This window comes from Hylobates moloch, unplaced genomic scaffold, assembly GCF_009828535.3.
Source record: "Hylobates moloch isolate HMO894 unplaced genomic scaffold, HMol_V3 SCAFFOLD_8, whole genome shotgun sequence".
Lineage (NCBI taxonomy): Eukaryota > Metazoa > Chordata > Mammalia > Primates > Hylobatidae > Hylobates > Hylobates moloch.
In genome coordinates, this window is record NW_026652283.1 from 79085351 (window position 1) to 79102106 (window position 16756).

Here is a 16756-nt window from a genome sequence, read left to right on the forward strand (position 1 = left end):
GCCTTCAGGTGGGTGTGTGCAGGGGTCACAAGAAGTGAAGATTGGGAGGGCTTAGTATTACAGGGTTGGGGGGTAGGATCGGGTATTGGGAATTGGCTGGTTGGAGGGTTAAGGTTGGGGTGAGGAGTCATACATAGGCTGGGACTCACATTTCGTCCATCCTCTCCAGGATCTCCCTGGTCTCCCTTCTCACCCACAGGCCCCCGCACTCCAGGTGCCCCCTAAGAAGAGCAACTGGCCTGAGACAGACACTCCCAGTATTTTGCAGGTGCCCTTACGACCCCCTACACTGCCCCAGGTTCCCCATTACTCCAAAATCCACATCAGAGGTTCCCATCACCCCATTCCTCCCTGCAGGGCCTCCCATCACCCCTTACCCCCCTCAGCCTTTCCTATCACCTTCATGCCCACCTCCCATCACCCCTGTTACTTCTCTCTGCCAAGACTCACCCGAAGGCCACGCTCGCCTGCTTTTCCAGGCAAACCCGGGTCACCCTGGTGATAGAGAGAAAAGTCATACTGCACAGGGCAGTCAGGATCTAACTCAGAGAGAAGGGACAGAGAAGGGCCTGAGCAGCAGCTGGACAGGAGGCAGGGAGTGGATGGATGAACTGGTGGAGCACCAGCCTACTGGGATCCTAGTTCAAGGGTAAAGGATCAGAAACCACAGTGGGAAGGAGTCTCACCGGAGGACCCTCGTCACCTTTCTCTCCAACTTCACCCTGTGAAACATGAGAGTCAGCCCTGGTTCCAAGAACCCCCATGATGCTGGCAACAGCCCTACTCCCTTACCCACCGTGACTCCCCCGACTCCAGCCTCTTACCTCTCGTCCTCGGGGGCCAACAGGTCCCGGGGAGCCAGGCCGCCCAGGGTCTCCCTTCTCTCCAGGAGGCCCTGAGTCACCCTGTGGAGGAGGCAAGAGGGAGGTGATGTGGGACGCTCGAAGCAGGCAGTTCTCAAGGGGAGGGGACCCCGGAAGCCTTGAGGTTGCCCAGGGTCACAGGTACTCACTGGGGGTCCTGCTCTGCCAGTAAGGCCAATGGGACCCTGAAGGGGACAGAAGGGGGGCAAGACTTAGTCGGGGTCCCACCACCTCATCTCCCTCTGTCACACTCCCCATTCCCACATTGATTCACCCGGTCTCCAGGGTCTCCCTTGGGGCCAGGGTCTCCAGGAAGAACCAAGCCGGGTGGGCCCTGTGGATGAAAGGATAAGAAGTCAGGAAGACAACCTTCACCACCTGCCCCCTAAACACTTCGCTTCACTTACCCGTTCCCCTTGGACTCCGGTAGCTCCTCTGGGCCCAGCAGGCCCCACATCTCCCTGGAGGTGACAAAGACCATCAGTACTCATCCCAGGCTCCAGTTAACCCCTTGACCCAGCAAGTCTTGTGACCCCCCAAGTCCCATAGATAGGCCCTATGACCTAGACCTCAACAATGTAGAAACCTCCCCTTGCCCCATACCAGGCTTACCTTTTCTCCTTTGGGTCCAGCAACAGCAGGTCCCTGAAAACAAACAGGACAGATACAGCTTGGCCCTGCCTTGGGGTTGTATGACCAAAGTCTTCATTGGAATGGAGGTCACAGGGAATTGGAAGTCATACAGCTCAGTCCCCGCCCAGGAGTCACAGGGTCATCGCTGACAGCAGGGAAGGGGTTATACAAAATGGACTGACACAAAGAGCTCGTGATCTGTATGGCGGTCATGGGGTCACAGGATCATAGCCAGGAGTCTGGGGGCAGGTTCTAGCAGAAGGAGAGCCGCAGAGCTCTGAGCCTGCTCACGGTCCCAGCACTGTGGAATCACAGCCCAGATAGTGTTCTATAGGAGGGTCACTGCTCAAGGGCTGTGCTGTGCTCACAGTGTCATCCTCCCATCACTCACCACCACTGCAGGGTCCCCAGGGCGACCAGGCTCCCCCTGTGGAGAGAGGACAGGAGCAGGGACAGCTCAGGGAGTCACCTAGGAGCCCAAAATCCCAGTGTCCCACCTGCCACATCCCTAGTACCAGACAGTACCACCCCCAGCCGAGGACCTACCTTCTCTCCTTGGCGGCCAGTGGGTCCTGGTGGCCCCTGAATGTAGAGAAAGTGTGAGCCCAGGAGGGGAAGGGAAAAGGGAGGGACACACAAAAGTCCCACTCCTGGTCCCACCACAGTCACAGACTCACTTCAGGACCCTCAGCTCCAGGACGTCCAGCAACCCCTGGCAGCCCCTGGAGGAAAGGAAGGGAAGAGCTGTGCAGGTAGGTGGGGATGGGGGATATGGACAGACAGGGCTAGAGGCTGGGGTGGGGGCTGGAGAGGGGTCAGGGAAGATTGGGATTTAGGTTGGCAGGGGTAAGACTCGGCAGGAGGACAGACACCAGGTCAGTGAAAGTCAAGGTCAGTTCAGCAGGGCCAGAGGTTCAAAGCCAGGTCCCTTGGGGCTGAGGATTAGAGCCTGTATCAGCAGGGATTAAGGGATCATTGAGGAGGGGTGAGGAGCAGGGGTAGCAGGGGTCAAGGGCAAGAAGTCAGAACCAGAAAGGGCACAGCCAGGTCAGCTGGTATGAGCATTGCAGCCAGTGGGTTTACCCGGGATCCTGCTGGGCCTGGGGGTCCACGTTCGCCCTGATGGAACAGAAGAGGTCAGAGCTGAGTTGGGCCCAGATCCTCCAGGGTCCTTGAAGCCCCCCAGGTTGCACTTACCTTCTCTCCAGCCTCACCCAGGGGCCCTGGAAAGCCCCGGTCACCCTGAAGAGAGAGGGTGAGAGAAAGAGAGAGAGAGGGTTGGTGGGGGGGCTTGAATGTCAAAACCCAGACAAGGGGTCTCAAACTCCAACCACCCCCTCCAAAATCACGACCTCTGACCTGGAGGGAACTCTTATCTCCTGATCTTCCAGCCTCCTCTAACACCATGGGGAGCCCAGAGTAGCACCCCTCACACCTGAATCCCCCCACTGGTACTCACTTTGGGGCCAATGGCTCCAGAAGGTCCCCGTGGGCCCTGGAAGGGATGAATTTGGGGGTTCAGAGATTTGAGTTTGGGCATGAGGATGGAGCAGTGGTTGATGATTGAGGTGGGGGCTGGAGCTGTGCCCACCATATTCAGAACCCCTGGCCCCTCCACTCACCTGCTCACCCGGAGACCCAGGTTGTCCTGGGAGGCCTGGAGATCCATCCTCAGAGTCACCCTGAAGGAGAAATGCATGGGTGGGAAGACCGAAGGGAGGCCCTGCCCCCAGCACCCAGCTTCCCACCCCAGAACTGGGACATCATCAAGTCAGCCTTCCTACTTTTTCTCCTTTCTTTCCAGGGGGTCCAACAGGGCCTTGGGGTCCAGGGCTTCCGGGAAGACCCTAGGAAGAAGTGAGTAAAAATGTGAGCCAAGAACTATGAAGCCCAGCACCCAACCACTGCCCCAGGAGAGACCCACACCCCTGAGCAGGGCCCCCAGCAGAGCCTCAAGGCCTCTCACCGGCAGCCCGGGCTCCCCAGGAGCAATGCCACCTTCACCTGGTCCAGGGGGACCCTGGGAGAGAACACCAGGTCAGGGAATGAACAGAGGAATCAGACTCCAAGCCACCCCTAGCACAGCTTGTCCCTCACTTACCTGCTCCCCACGATCGCCTTTGTCACCCTAGAAAACAGATGATGATCCCATGACCCTGGACCACACCTCACTCCCAAAGATACCAGGAGGGATGAGAGTCATGGGGTCCAATTGGATTACAAGGATCTTGGGAGAACTGAGGCATCGTGGTGAGGATGGGGGTAATCAAAGCGTCACAAAGGCCAGAGTAACTGGTAGGGGTTATGTGGGTTCAAATGGGGTCACCAGGTCTCTGCATCACATGGCACTCATGAGGCTGTCACCTTCACGGCTGTTCCAGGAAGCCCTGGGGGGCCACGGGGTCCTGGGTCCCCCAGTGGTCCACGGGGTCCAGGGGGGCCCTGATGGAGGAAACAAAGTATAAGGTGCAACCTCACAGACCCCACTCTCGCCCCCCTCGTGTTGGTCCCCCCACTACACATCACTTGCCTCCACATACCCCGGACTTACCGATGGTCCAGGGTCCCCTTTCCTCCCAGGAAGCCCAGGTCCTTCACCTCCGATGATTTGTCCAGGAGCCCCCTGTAAGGACAGAGAGCAGTGGGCAGGATTCAGGATGTGGGGGCCTTGAGCTGGAAGAAGCCCCTAGACATGTCCAGCTATTCCTATTCGCGCCTTAGGCCCTGCACAGGGTCTGGCGTGGGGCAGTCCTGCTCCTCCCTGGGACATCCCGGCCGCCTCCCTTCCCCCTTCACTTACCGGCTCCCCCTTTGGGCCTCGAGGTCCTTGCTCTCCCTGAGGACGAAACAGAGCAGAGGGTGGTGCTTGGGCTCAGGCGAGTGTCAACGTGGGCACTGCACCACCACCCCAGGCTCCCACTCTGTGGAAGAACCCTGGGAAGACACTTGGAGAGCAAAGAAGGGAAGGCACCTTACCGGGTCCCCACGAGGGCCAGGCAACCCTGGAGAGCCCTGCAAATGGAGGCCAGAGGCAGAACAGTCGGAGCCACCCCACCCACTGAGGCAGCGCCCACCCTGACCTGCAGGGCAAGGCTTGCTCACCTTTAGGCCAGGGGCTCCAGGGGTCCCAGGATTCCCGGGGCGGCCAGGGCTGCCTGGACGCCCATCTGCTCCAGGGAAGCCCTGAGGAGGTGAAGAGGTCAGGACAAGAAGGGACCCTCCCCCAAGGCCCCTGGTTTGCTGGAGGGGCCTCACCCCATCAACCACGGGTCGCCTACCCCACTGGGCCCCAAGTGTTATTGGGGGTGGAACAGTGAAGCAGAGAAGTGGCCCCTCAGAGCTGCACAGAGCCCAATTCCAGGCACAAGCGCAGCGACAAGGCAGAGGGCTTCCCTGCCTCTCGGACTTAGAGCTGCTGCTCAGGCTCTGCAGGGGGGCTAGAGGCCCCACTGGCCCTTCTACTTCAGAGTGTCCCCCAAAGTCTCTGCGGTGGTTTATAACCTCCAGCTGGGCTTCCAGGAATTCCCGATGATTCTAACTCTGCTTCTTCCTTCTCTCTCGTAAACACCCTGAGAAAGCTTTGAGGAGTGCCTCAGAGAAACCTCGATGGTCTCCACACTCACCCTCTCGCCCTTAGCAATGGCACTTCCAGGGGGCCCCTGGGGGCCAGGAGCACCGGTCCTGCCCTGAGAGAAGACAGCAGTTAGGTGGCGATAAGCCAGTCAGGGTGCAGGGACAGATGTGGGGGGCACTCACCGGGAGGCCAGGGTCGCCAGGAGGCCCAACTTGTCCTCTCAGGCCCTAGGAAGGGTGATGAGTGAGACCTGTGCTGCCAACCTCCCCTGCCCCACTGACACTCAACCCATTCTCTATTCCCCGCCCGCAGGGGCACCCCCACTGACACCCAACCCATTCTCTATTCCCCGCCCGCAGGGGCACTCACCATCTCTCCAGGTTCCCCCTTCTGGCCCTGGGGAAAGACATGTCAGATGTGGGTCAGAGTGGCTAGCCCCAGGTGCAGCCTCCGCTCACCTCTCGATGAAGGACTCTTACCTTTGGACAATACACTGGGCAGGGCTCTGGCCGGGGCTGCAGACATAGGGTCTCTTTGAGGTTGAACATTTCTACCAAGAGCCCCCAGACCCCTTACATTCTACCACCCAGTCCCCCAGAGGCCTCTTCCAAACCTGAGTAGTGAAGGATGCCTGACACAGGGCTGCGGCCAGACCACTGACTGCCCGGTCCAGGCTTGGCCCATCATCCACGGCGAAGAAGGTCTGGACAGAGTCCATACCCGGCGCCAAGCGACGCAGCTGCTCTGGGTCCGCTCCAGCCATTCCCAACATCACCACATTAAGCCCTAAGTTGGGGTCCAGTGGCTGCATGATAGCTCTGTCAGGGCCACCCCTATTTCCAGACCCTTCCCCATCAGCCTACTCCTTACCAGCAGCCTGGGCCTCGCGAATGGGGCTGAATATGTCACTTCTCAAGGGTTCATCCACTAGCAGAACCATCACCCCTGGTACGTGCTGGCGGCGCCCAGGAGCATCTGGTGCCAACACGTATCTGTGAGCTGTGACCACAGCTGTGCCTGGAAGGAAGGACATGTCAGAATCCTGGGGCACCAAGCTCCCAGTGGATAGCCGCAGGAGTCCATGCCTGCTGCAGTCCTCACCCAGGTTGTTCCCACTTGGGTCCATGTAGGGCATGTCACGGATCCTTTGCAAGATAATGCCAAGGTCATGGGAGCCATTCAGCGGGAACAGTGGGGAGGGCCGGTGACTGTAAGACAGCAGGCCAACCTGGGGCGGAAGGAAACACAGAGCCTGAGGAGGACGATAGAGCAGGGATGGGGGTGCACAGAGCCTGGAGAAACACATCAGGGTGTGTGTGACCAAACCCTATCTATTAGGGAGTCAGCAGTGATGGCAGGATAGGGAGCCAGGCAGCAGGTGAGGTCTGGAGCCTGTGGGAGAGCTGGGAGAATGCCTGAACCTATTGGGTGGTCAGGAGATGGTAACTGGTATGGAGCCTGGGTGGGGGGCCGCAGGGAGAGGTAGAATCTGGCTGCCCCAGGGCCAAACCTGAACTGCCTGTGGCCCAAGAGGCCCAAGTGCCGACACCAGACGCTCCAGGACCCGCCTCGTAGCCTCCGCACGGTGAGCATTGTCTTGAGTGGCATGTGGTAGGAACACAACATCCGCCAGGCCACGGGGACACACTGCAGGAAGGGGAACAAGTTACTGAAGCGGGCAGCCCACCCAGACACACTTTTCTGCCCTTCCCACTATGCCCACTATACCTGGTGTCTGTGTGACAGATGCCTCAGGACCCCGCACACCATCCAGGACAGGCGTCAGGGAGAAGATGTAAGAGACGCCAGGCTCTAGCCCTGTCACCCGCTGGGAGCTTGAGATCCCTGGAAGTGTCTGCGGGGACCCAGGCACTTCTGCAGGAGACAGAACTTGATTAAAAAGCAGTCTCCACAGAGCCCCAACTGCCAGCCCACCCAAACCCTGGCCTCCCCCTCACCCTGGCCAGGGCCTCTGAGTGGCCGCCAGGATAGGATGTAGCTGGATGCCCTGGACACTGGGGTCCAGGCCAAAGTCACCGAGTCGATCGAGGTGTCCACCACACGTAGCTCAGTGCTTGGAACACGAGGTGACTCTGAAGGAGGAATGAAAGATCGAGGATCAGAGGCTGAGTCCTGAGAACCCAGAAGGGAGAGATCTGAGATCCTGGGTCCAGTTTGTCTTATTGAAGCATCATGGGAGGTCATGCTGGGGTCACCCAGGGTCAGAGGGTGAGGGGTGGAGTACAGGAGGAGTCACTCAGAGTTGGGGTGCAGGAAGTCAGGGTGGGTCATCAGCAGGGGAGGAGCACGCCAAGGTGAGGCAGGCTTACCAGTGCGCGCAGTCACCTCTGCAGAGGGCCCTTCTCCAGCCGGCCCTAGGACACTCAGCCTCACGCGGTACTGTGTCGCTGGCTCCAGCCCATCCAGGTGATAGCTACTGAGCTCGGGCCCCAGGACCCGGGACTGTTCCTGGCCACCTGGGGCAGGCGTGAGGGTGGGGGCCAAGAGCATGTGGGAGAGTGACACCTGGGGGCATTAAAGGGCCCACCCACCTCACTGGCTCTGTTAACTGGGTCCACCCTCCTGACTGATCTTCCTTGTCCTCACTGACCCTGCCCACTTTACGGACCCTGCCAGACTGACCCTCCATGAACTCATTGATCCCACCCACTTCATTGATTGATCTTACCTACTGTCACGGATCCGGCAGACCCCCAATGACAGACCCCGCCCACCGTCACTGTCTGCCACAGCCCTGCCCCCATTGGTCCCTAACCTCCTCCTGGGGACACCTCTCACCCTCAGGTTGCCAGTGCAGAAGGAAGCCCTGTGCTCTGGGCACCGGCTCCCAGCGCAGCCTCAGCGAGTGCTCCCCGCGCTGCACCACGTGAAGCGTCCCCAGGGCTGGCGGAGCCTCAGGCGCTGGAGAGAAAGCTCAGGAATCAGAGAGGCTCTGCCCCCATGGCCCCTGCACCAATCCCAGGCCCACCCTGGCACACGCACCCCGCCCAGCTAGCCCTTCTGCCTATCCCAGGCTTCACCTTCCCTCCTCTCAGACCCCACCCCCAAAGGCTCAGTACTGATCCTGGTCCTTTCTCCAATCCGGAGCACACGCCCTGATCCCCAAACCATCCACACCACCCATCTGAAGCTCTCCAGTGCATGCTCTGCCTACGCGTGGTGACGACAATGGAGACAGGTGTGCCCTCGCGGTCCCCGACAAGTGCAGTCACTCGCACTGAGTAGCTGACTCCACCTTCAAGACCCCGGATCTCTGCAGAGTCTGTGTTTCCTGGGAGTATCTGGTGTCTCATGGGGCCGCCTGGCCAGGTGGGCATACAGCAATGGTTAGGGGTGGGCAGTCCCAGCCAGGAAGGACAGGGGTGGCATCAGGGAGCCATACCTTCACTCCGGCCCCAGGCCAGTCTGTAAGCTGTGGCTCCAGTGACCCCTACCCAGGTGATCCGTAGAATGTCGCTGGAAGCATTGAGGATCTGCAGCCTCGACACACGACCCACAGGCTCAGGGGCTGGGGACAGAGGCAAGGTAAGGGGTTCTGGCAGAGAACAGAGTGGAGTGCAGGTATGGTTGATGCAGGGGTGATCTGAAGGTCAGTGTGAGGTTAGTGTGGACAGGTCACTGTAGGCAGCCCTGAGAAGGAGGAGGTCAGTGCCTTGGGGTGGGCAGTGTGGGGTCACCAGGAGGTCACCATGGGTAGACAATCAGTGTGGGGTGGGTCAGTGTGGACAGGACAGTCACTGAGCAGGGACATGGAGGCAGCTGGGCAATCAGGAACACACAGCAGGGCAGGGTAGCTAATGTGGTGTGGCTAGTAGCTGGCCAGGGTCCACTCACCAGTCCTCACAACCACAGAGGCAGGGGGCCCATCCACGCCAGCCACATGGGCCCTCACATGCACCGTATACTCAGTATCTGGCTCCAGTCCATCCAGCTCAGCCACCGTGGCCTCCCCAGAAACCAACTGGGATTTCTCTGGGCCTGGGAGCAGGGATGGAGGCAGCTCCAGGGCTAGCAAACTCTGTCCCCCAGAGCCCCACCTGGACCCCCAATAAACCCCCAGCCCCCATTCCACCCTGACCTGCCCCCTCCTAAACCCCAGTCCCCACCGTGGGCTGAGTGCCAGGAAACCCTGTATCCTGTGGCGCCAGGAACCCTGGTCCAGGTAATGGTGACAGATGAGCTGCCGGCCTGAGTCACATGGACCGTCCTCACTGGGCCCAGTGGGTCTAGTGGGGAGAGGCAATGGGGAGTCTGCTGGAGCAGGCAGGAAGGAGTGGGGCTATCTGATAGGGGAAGGCAATGGGAGTCTAACAGGAGACAGGAATCTGATAGAGGAGATGGTGAATAGGTCCAGTGGAGAAGTGGGGAGATGGAGGTTTTAGGAAGCATTGAGCGGGTCTGATGGAGGAGAAAGTGTAAATCTCAGAGGAGATTTGGGTCCAGCAAAAAAGGGGTGGGGGTCTGAGGGTTGAGGTGGTGGAAATTTGAGGGCAAAGACTGTGGGAGTCTTAGGGGAGAAGCGGAGGAATCTGAAGACGGGGAGGGCTTAAGGGGAGACAGCTGAAACTGAAGGGGAAGCAGTGTCTCTGAGGGAGGAGGGAGTGGGAATCTGAAGCGGGAGGCAGGAGTTCTGGGGAGAAGCAAGGGTCTGCAAGGGAAGGCATGGGGGTCTGAAAGAGCAATGGAGGCAGAGAGCCAAGGGACGGGGGCAGGCCCTGACCCGTTCGAGCCACGATGACCGCGGCGGGGCCTTCCTCTCTGCCTTGCAGTACCGACACAGCCACCTGGTAGGTGGTTCCAGGCTGCAGCCCTGTGATGTCTGTGGCAGTAGAGTCTGGGGGCAGTGTCTGGCTGGACTCCGGACCTGAGGTTAGAAGGAAATGCTGGCATGGCTCCTGCCTGTCCCCTCTGGCCCCCATACCCTCATTGGTGCCTTCGGCAGTCCCCCCACACACCCCACACTGACCACTGCCTGTGCTCCAGCTAATCCGAAATCCACTGGCCCCGGGGACGGGTCCCCAGGCCACCCTCACTCGCGTTGCATCTGACACCACAACCCGCAGCCCTGGAACAGCAAGTGGGGTTTCCGGCTCTAGGGGTTAAAGACAGAAGTCAGAAGTCAGAACCAGGACCAGAGTGAAGCAGACAGCTGTCCTCCACAAGCCTCCTGCAGTACTCACCCCGGCGGACAGTGAGGACACTGGCACTGCCCTCACGAGGACCCACTCGAGCAGACACCCGCACAGTGTAGCTAATCCCAGCCTGAACGTCATCCAAGTCGAACGCTGTCTGACTCCCAGGAAGCACCAGGGTCCGCTCAACCCCTAAGAGAGAAGTCAGGGTAGGTGGGCAGGGGTCAGAAAGAGACAGGGATGTGGGACGATGGCAGTGATGGACAGGGATGCAGAGCGAGAAGGGCCATGGGGGTGGGGATGTGGGATGGTGGGGACCAGAGAGCTGGGATATGGCTGAAAAAAGTGAGTGCAAGACAAGGACATAGGATGAAAGGGGCCAGTGATGGTCAGGGACACTGGAGGACAGGGGTCCATGGGATGCTGGCATGTAGGATGACAGGAGTCAGTGGACTGCAGTGAGGACTGATGAGCCATTGACAGACACTGATGTGGGATGGCAGAGGTCAGTGCTGGATGGGGACATGCAATGAGAGGTTGGTGTACAGTGGTCACCACTAGGGTAACAGAAAGGCAGGTGATTGAGCTTGTGGCTGTGCAGAGGTGAAAGCCATGGATGGGGTGTGGGGCAGGGAGGAGATTGGCTGGGGCAGGGTAGGGGCAGACACACCCTGTTGACAGTTCAGGGCTCAGTGCCATCCTGGGAAGTAGATGGATAAGGAGACAGGGAGGAGACTATAGGGACGCAGGTGTGGAAGGAGAGGGCTGGAGGTACACTCAGACCCCTCAGGCTGGAACTTCAGTGTGTGTGGTGGGGGTGCTGGCTGCGTCCACCTCACCCTGGGTGCTGCGCACAATGATGCGGTACTGGGTGGCACCGGGGACTGGGCTCCAGGACACTCGTACCCGCTGCCCGGGCAGCTCGGTGGCTTGCAGGTCCTTTACAGGGCTCACAGGCAGCTCTGGTCCTGTTGAAGAGCACAGCATAGAGGCAGCCTGGGGCTCCGACACCTCCCCCACTCACTGGCCCAGCCCACAGAGCCCTCACCAGTGGGAACCACTGTTGCAGGGGTGGCCACCTCGCGGCCCTCCAGCAGAGTGTAGAGTGTGAGGCGGTACTCAGTGCCCGGCTGCAGCCCATCCAACTGGTAGCGGGTCACATCAGAGGGCAGCACCACCTTCTGCGGTGGCTCCAAGCCTGCAAGATGACAGGGTCAGGCCAGCGGAGGCCATGCCCTGACCCTTGCCTGTCCATCCCTTCCCCCGCACTGACCAGTCTCACGCCGCCATTCCAACCGGTAGCCACGGGCCTCAGGCACCAAGTTCCAGGAAAGGAGGATGGATGTGGGGCCCAGGATGACCGGGCGCAGGGTCTGCTCAACAGAAGCGTCTGCCCAGGGCACATGGGATGTCAGTGGCCTCCGGGCCTTGCCCTGCCTGCCCGTCCCAGCCTGAAGAATGTGCCCAGCCTTCTCACCAGTGCGAGCCGTCAGGGAAGTGGCAGGCCCCACGCTGCGGCCAAATAGGGTGCTCACGGTCACCTCATAGTCCGTGCCAGGCTCCAAGTCATGCAGCAACACTGAACCCTGCCCAGGGCCCAGCTCCTGCTGCTGTGTGGGCCCATCTGCATGGGGGACACCAAGGGGCCAGTGGGCCTTGCAGACTCAGGACTCTACAACCTTGTCTGAGGCGCAAGGACTCCCCTCAGCCCACATCTCTCACTCACCACTGAGGACCCGCCATGTCACACGGTAGCCAGTGGCACCTGGCACACTCCGCCAGGCCACCAGGAGGCTGTGGGCTGTGGTATTCTGGATGGTCAGTTCCGGCCCCTCCAGGGCAGCTGGGGGAGAGTCCCACCAGGGATTCATAGAGTCAGGAGTGGGAGGGGGTACTGGGGTCAGGGGTTAGGTGAATGGGGTCAGAGGCTGGCAGAATTGCTCACTGGTCCGAGCTGTCCCGCTCACGGCCTCCCCGATGCTGTTGGCGTAGAGGGCAACCACAGTCACTTGGTACTCGGTCAGTGGCCGGAGACCCTGCAGCCGCACGCTAGTCTCACCAGCTGGGACGTTCACCTGCCCAGGGCCAGAAGTCACTTTATCTTGCCCAGCCAAGTTCCTAGCCCCCATCTATCACTCCTGACATCCTACCTCCTGCCGCTCGCTCGGCAGTGGCTGTCCCAGCCCCGTCAGAGGAGTGTACTGGACCTTGTAGCCAGTCACAGGGCCACTGGCCGCTGTCCACTGTACTCTCAAGGATTGGCTGCTTGGCTCAGACAGCACCAGGTCTCGTGGAGCAGAGGTCGAGTCATCCGCTGGGAATGCGGGATCAGGAGATCAGGCAGGAAGATTGGGGTGGGCATGTATGGTGCAGAGTTGGAGTCGGGGCCAGGAGCACATAGGATGGAATCCCCAAGTGGGGGATGGGGTCCGGGGTCTAGATCAGGGTACACCGTGTGGGCAGGAACTCACGAGGCCGGGTCACAGGCACGCCACCAGCAGTCGTGCACACTCTCCGGGAAACGAGGGGCAGTAGTGTCCTCAAGATGCTGAAGTCATTGACGAAGAAGAAGAAGTCACTGGTGGGCTGTGAGGCAACTCGCTTCAGCTCCTCAGGGTCGGCATTCTTGATCCCTGAAGTGACGACCAATCAGGACTCAGTCACCCACATGGTCTCTGACTGCCCCCACCCCCCAGCTGACCTGTCACCCCTGCTCAGTCCTTACCCACAGCAAATAGCTTGACCCCCTGCCCCTTCAGCCTTTGGGCAGCTGTGTCCACCAGGTCCTGGGACTTCCCATCTGTGATCAGGATGCAGACCTGGGACAGGTGCAAGGGTCAAATCATGGTTCCCCTGGACACTTCATTTGAGGTCATCTTGGGAGGCATGGTAGGGGTAGGGATCACCTTGGGGATGCCAGGTCGGGCCAGCTGGGGCAGGAAGACACGGTCAGCCACATGGAGAATCGCAGCCCCTGTGCGAGTGTTGCCCCCCTTGTAGCTGAGCTCACGGATGGCGCGGATCACATCACCCCCAGAGCCAAGTGCATCCAGGCCGAACTCTGTCCTGTTGGAGGGTAGGGGTGGCAACAGGCTAGGACTCAGGATCTCTTCTGGCCCTGGCCTTGAGGAGGCCTGTGGGGTGAGGGTTATGGGTATCAGGCTCTCATGAGGGGTGCCTTCGTTCTGTCATTCTCCACACCCACTTGCCTCTGGAACCCCCAGGTTAACAAACTCCCCAGGGGCTCCTTTGTGCACCATCTGCAGCTGGGCCTGGGCAGACCTGAAGGAGCCCTTAGGGGCTCACAGTCTGTGGGGAACAAGATGCTGCTTAATTAAATAATTGCATGAGGAGGGGTCCAGATGTAGGAAAGTGGATGCTGGCCAGATGGAGCACCTCTGGTGAACGGCTGCAGGGGTTAGGGGGCTAGAACATGGAGAATCCAACAGGCATGGGGGCCCCCTCCTGGGCTCCCCATCTCCAGATCAGAAAACACAGCCTCACTGTCTTGCACCTTCCTGTCTTGCAATAGCCTGGAGGTGCTTCAGGGCACGAAGATTCTACCTAGGGAATCCTTACCTCTGTCTCCAGAGGAGGTCCTGGCTAAGGGGTCTCTAGGTTCCCCAAAACTTGTTTCTGGAAAGACCCGGCCTGGGGTTTCCGGGGTCTCCTCTCTCTCTGGGGAAGGGGTCTTGGTCGGATCTCGTGGTCCCCAGCCCCCAGGGGCACTACTCACCGTGGGTCATCGCTGTACTGCACTGTGGCAAAGCGCACACCCTGTGCACTGACTGCTCCAGAGAAAGGCAGCACCAGCCCTTCGAGAAAGCTGCGGACCTCGCGGAAATTGCTGCGGCCAATGGATGAGGAGCCGTCCAGTAAGAACACGATGTCAGCGGCGTAAAGGCGCGTGCAGGTCACTGGGGTGGGCAGGAGAGATCAGGGCCTCTTCTGGGAGGCCAACCACCCCCCTTCCCGCACGGTGGCCTCCCTGGGACTTGGGATGGTGGGGAGAGTAGGCCTCATCTTAGGCAAACCAGGGCCGAGTCGGCCTGAGCCTGGGGGCCTTGGAGGGAGTCGAGCTCGGTGGGTCCCAGAGCAGACTCCTGCGGAGGGTTGGGGTGTGCGCAGGAGGGAGAGTCGCCGGCACGGGTGTGGACTTGGGACTGAGGTCAGCCTCTAGGGGCCGGCGCGGATTGGCATAAGGCAGGGGACCCCGCATGCATCCAGGGAGCCAGAATTTGGGTCGGAACAGGATACGAGGCGGTTTAGGGAACCCAGCACCGACCGCGGAGGGCTCGGGGAGTCCCAGAATTAGGAGGAATCCGCGGGGCGTCGTGGAGTTGGCTGGGTTGTGGGCGGGGGGTGTTGGGGATGAAGGCCGAGTGGAGCGGAGGGTGGCACGGTGCAGTGCCCCGGGCCGGGTCCTCCTTTGCGGTGCCCACCTCTCTCCCTGTGCTGGGCTCGTACTCGGGGCGCCCCTGCCAGGATCCCGGCGAAGAGCACGGCCACCAGAAGCCGCAGCCTCATCCTAGGCAGTAAAAGCCGTCAGCTAGGACCCCCGCCTCTGTCCCTTGCTCCCCCGCGGCCTTGGCAGGTCCGAGCCCAGCGCCCCTCCAGCCCGAGTCTTGGTCTTGCCTGCGCGTCCGCCCGCTCCCGCCGCCGCCGCTGCAGTCCCGCCGGCAGAGCAGAGAAAAGTCCCTGATCTCGGGGGGCGGAGCGGCAGGCGGGGACCCAGGCACCCGCCCTCACTCATATCCCCGAGAGGTCGCCGCCCCCACCACCCCTCCCCCAGACAAACGATATGACGCACTTAACTATAAACCCCCCGACCCCCAGTGGCTTCTGGGAATTTCCCAGAAGGTTCTCCATGGGCAGATGCTGAGGGAGTACCCCCAACTCCATCTAAGGTCACAGGTCTTGGCTGCTTTAGGTCAATCACAGTGACCAGGCTGAGGAGTGGACAGGTTCCTGCAGAGCCACAAGGCAGCAGCGCCGTGGGGGTGGGGGCTGCAGTTGAGGATGACTCACCCCCAATCTGGTGGGGGTGCCCAGACAAGCCCTCAGGCCATGGGTCCCGCCGGCCACTCCTGTGATTCAGCCATCTGTCTGGTGGGCCTCCTGGGCCCCACCCCAATCTCCTTGACAGGCGAGAAGCCCTGGCAAACGAGTGACTCTGGGCCGGTCTTAGGGAAACCAAGGTCCCCTTGGCCTGGATCCAAGTAACTCACCCCATCTTTGCAGGGGATAGGCCGGAAGGAGGAGAGAACCTGTGTCATGCTTATGCATACATCCCAGTGTCCCACACCCCCTACCATGTCACAGGCAGATGCAATCCAGCTGTGCCTGCAGGGAGGGGGCCGCCCATCTGTGGAGGGCGGGACCACCCACAGTGACAGCTCATCTCTCAGGAATCCAGCCCTCCATGCCCCAGGCCAGGTCCCCCTACCTAATGTCCTCACCCACAGGCACCCCTCCTTCCATCTACTTTTCTTGTAGGTCCCTGCCACCCATCTCCCCCACCAGGCCGAGGTCCCCTTGGGCCCCTTCCTCCTTTCCTCACTGCCCTCATGGTACCTGTAGCTTCCAGCTTCATAACTGTCCCCTACCTTACCCCTCTCCCCTTACCCAGGCTGACTTCGCATTCTCCCCCAGCTTGGCTTCTGAGGCTGTGGACAGTCCCCCAACACACACCAGGCCAGGGCCACTGTCCCAAGGAGGTGGGGCTTTGTATATGCATATCTCTTCATTAGATGGGTGACACTAAGGTAGAGAGGCACCCCTAAGAAGGGCAGGCCCCCATCTGGGTCCTGCTTCCCCTTTTTTTCTTGCTAATCCTGAGTAACTCTGGGCAGCCCAGAAAGCACATCTATACTCACCAAGGCTGCTGGGCCCCTTCTAATATGCCCGACCCCACAGCCTCCCCTGGGATCCACAGGGAGATATGGGGACAGCACTGGCTGGACTCCTCCACAGCCCGAGGACTCTGGTGTGGCCAGAGCTGAAGGCAGTGAAGACCATCCATGCTGCTGGCTTTCCTATTGCCCAAGGAAGGCTGGGGCTATCCCTTATTACTGACCCCCCAAACTATCCTGGGGCACGGTGCTGTGACCCCATGGGGCCTAGAACCTTATTCCAAGGTCAGGGTCTCCTCAGCCATGTTCCAGGACCCCCCATCCCTACAAGGTGTGCTCCAGGTGAGGGCTGCAGAGAACCAGGTATGTTCTCATCACACAGGCAGCCCCTTCCCCCTAAGACTGTCATCTCCTCCCGCACAGCCAGGGCGGGCGAGAGCAGGCCAGTGGCACGGACAGTACGGTACAGACATATGTGCACACGTGGGCCAGTCTTAGGGGAGAAAGGAGGCCCAGCTGGGAGGGTGGGTGCTCAGGCAAACCTCATCAGAATTGAGGTGCCCCCAAAAGGACAGGCTGCTGTGAGAGGGTCTCTCAAAGGGTGCTGGGAGAGGCTGTTGAGAAGGTAGGGGTAAGGTTGGAATGACTCCATGTCTGGAGCTCCTATGAGGCTCATGAGCA

The 16756-nt window shown here is 60.3% G+C and overlaps 1 protein-coding gene across 1 annotated transcript in view; it reads right to left on the reverse strand.

Moving 5' to 3' along the window:
- The window catches only part of COL7A1 (collagen type VII alpha 1 chain), a 31091-nt gene extending 16340 nt beyond the window's left edge, over positions 1-14751 (reverse strand). The window contains exons 1-54 of the mRNA XM_032161480.2: positions 14666-14751; positions 13960-14140; positions 13130-13289; positions 12949-13042; positions 12695-12856; positions 12374-12537; positions 12169-12298; positions 11950-12066; positions 11701-11847; positions 11497-11613; positions 11272-11421; positions 11063-11191; positions 10272-10415; positions 10058-10183; positions 9812-9955; positions 9198-9317; positions 8926-9069; positions 8474-8599; positions 8246-8392; positions 7870-7992; positions 7401-7547; positions 7029-7163; positions 6799-6945; positions 6581-6717; positions 6172-6298; positions 5941-6087; positions 5684-5856; positions 5550-5585; positions 5440-5466; positions 5253-5297; positions 5120-5182; positions 4599-4679; positions 4473-4508; positions 4297-4332; positions 4048-4119; positions 3861-3938; positions 3598-3624; positions 3463-3516; positions 3281-3343; positions 3119-3178; positions 2956-2991; positions 2694-2738; positions 2580-2615; positions 2174-2218; positions 2043-2078; positions 1888-1923; positions 1476-1508; positions 1271-1324; positions 1138-1197; positions 1013-1048; positions 825-905; positions 687-722; positions 451-495; positions 150-221 (exon numbers count right to left, since the gene is read on the reverse strand). Coding sequence (XP_032017371.1) covers positions 150-221; positions 451-495; positions 687-722; positions 825-905; positions 1013-1048; positions 1138-1197; positions 1271-1324; positions 1476-1508; positions 1888-1923; positions 2043-2078; positions 2174-2218; positions 2580-2615; positions 2694-2738; positions 2956-2991; positions 3119-3178; positions 3281-3343; positions 3463-3516; positions 3598-3624; positions 3861-3938; positions 4048-4119; positions 4297-4332; positions 4473-4508; positions 4599-4679; positions 5120-5182; positions 5253-5297; positions 5440-5466; positions 5550-5585; positions 5684-5856; positions 5941-6087; positions 6172-6298; positions 6581-6717; positions 6799-6945; positions 7029-7163; positions 7401-7547; positions 7870-7992; positions 8246-8392; positions 8474-8599; positions 8926-9069; positions 9198-9317; positions 9812-9955; positions 10058-10183; positions 10272-10415; positions 11063-11191; positions 11272-11421; positions 11497-11613; positions 11701-11847; positions 11950-12066; positions 12169-12298; positions 12374-12537; positions 12695-12856; positions 12949-13042; positions 13130-13289; positions 13960-14140; positions 14666-14750 — 5052 coding nt within the window. The 5' untranslated portion in view covers position 14751. The remainder of the gene's footprint in view (positions 1-149; positions 222-450; positions 496-686; positions 723-824; positions 906-1012; positions 1049-1137; positions 1198-1270; positions 1325-1475; positions 1509-1887; positions 1924-2042; positions 2079-2173; positions 2219-2579; positions 2616-2693; positions 2739-2955; positions 2992-3118; positions 3179-3280; positions 3344-3462; positions 3517-3597; positions 3625-3860; positions 3939-4047; positions 4120-4296; positions 4333-4472; positions 4509-4598; positions 4680-5119; positions 5183-5252; positions 5298-5439; positions 5467-5549; positions 5586-5683; positions 5857-5940; positions 6088-6171; positions 6299-6580; positions 6718-6798; positions 6946-7028; positions 7164-7400; positions 7548-7869; positions 7993-8245; positions 8393-8473; positions 8600-8925; positions 9070-9197; positions 9318-9811; positions 9956-10057; positions 10184-10271; positions 10416-11062; positions 11192-11271; positions 11422-11496; positions 11614-11700; positions 11848-11949; positions 12067-12168; positions 12299-12373; positions 12538-12694; positions 12857-12948; positions 13043-13129; positions 13290-13959; positions 14141-14665) is intronic.
- Positions 14752-16756: the final 2005 nt, after the last annotated feature.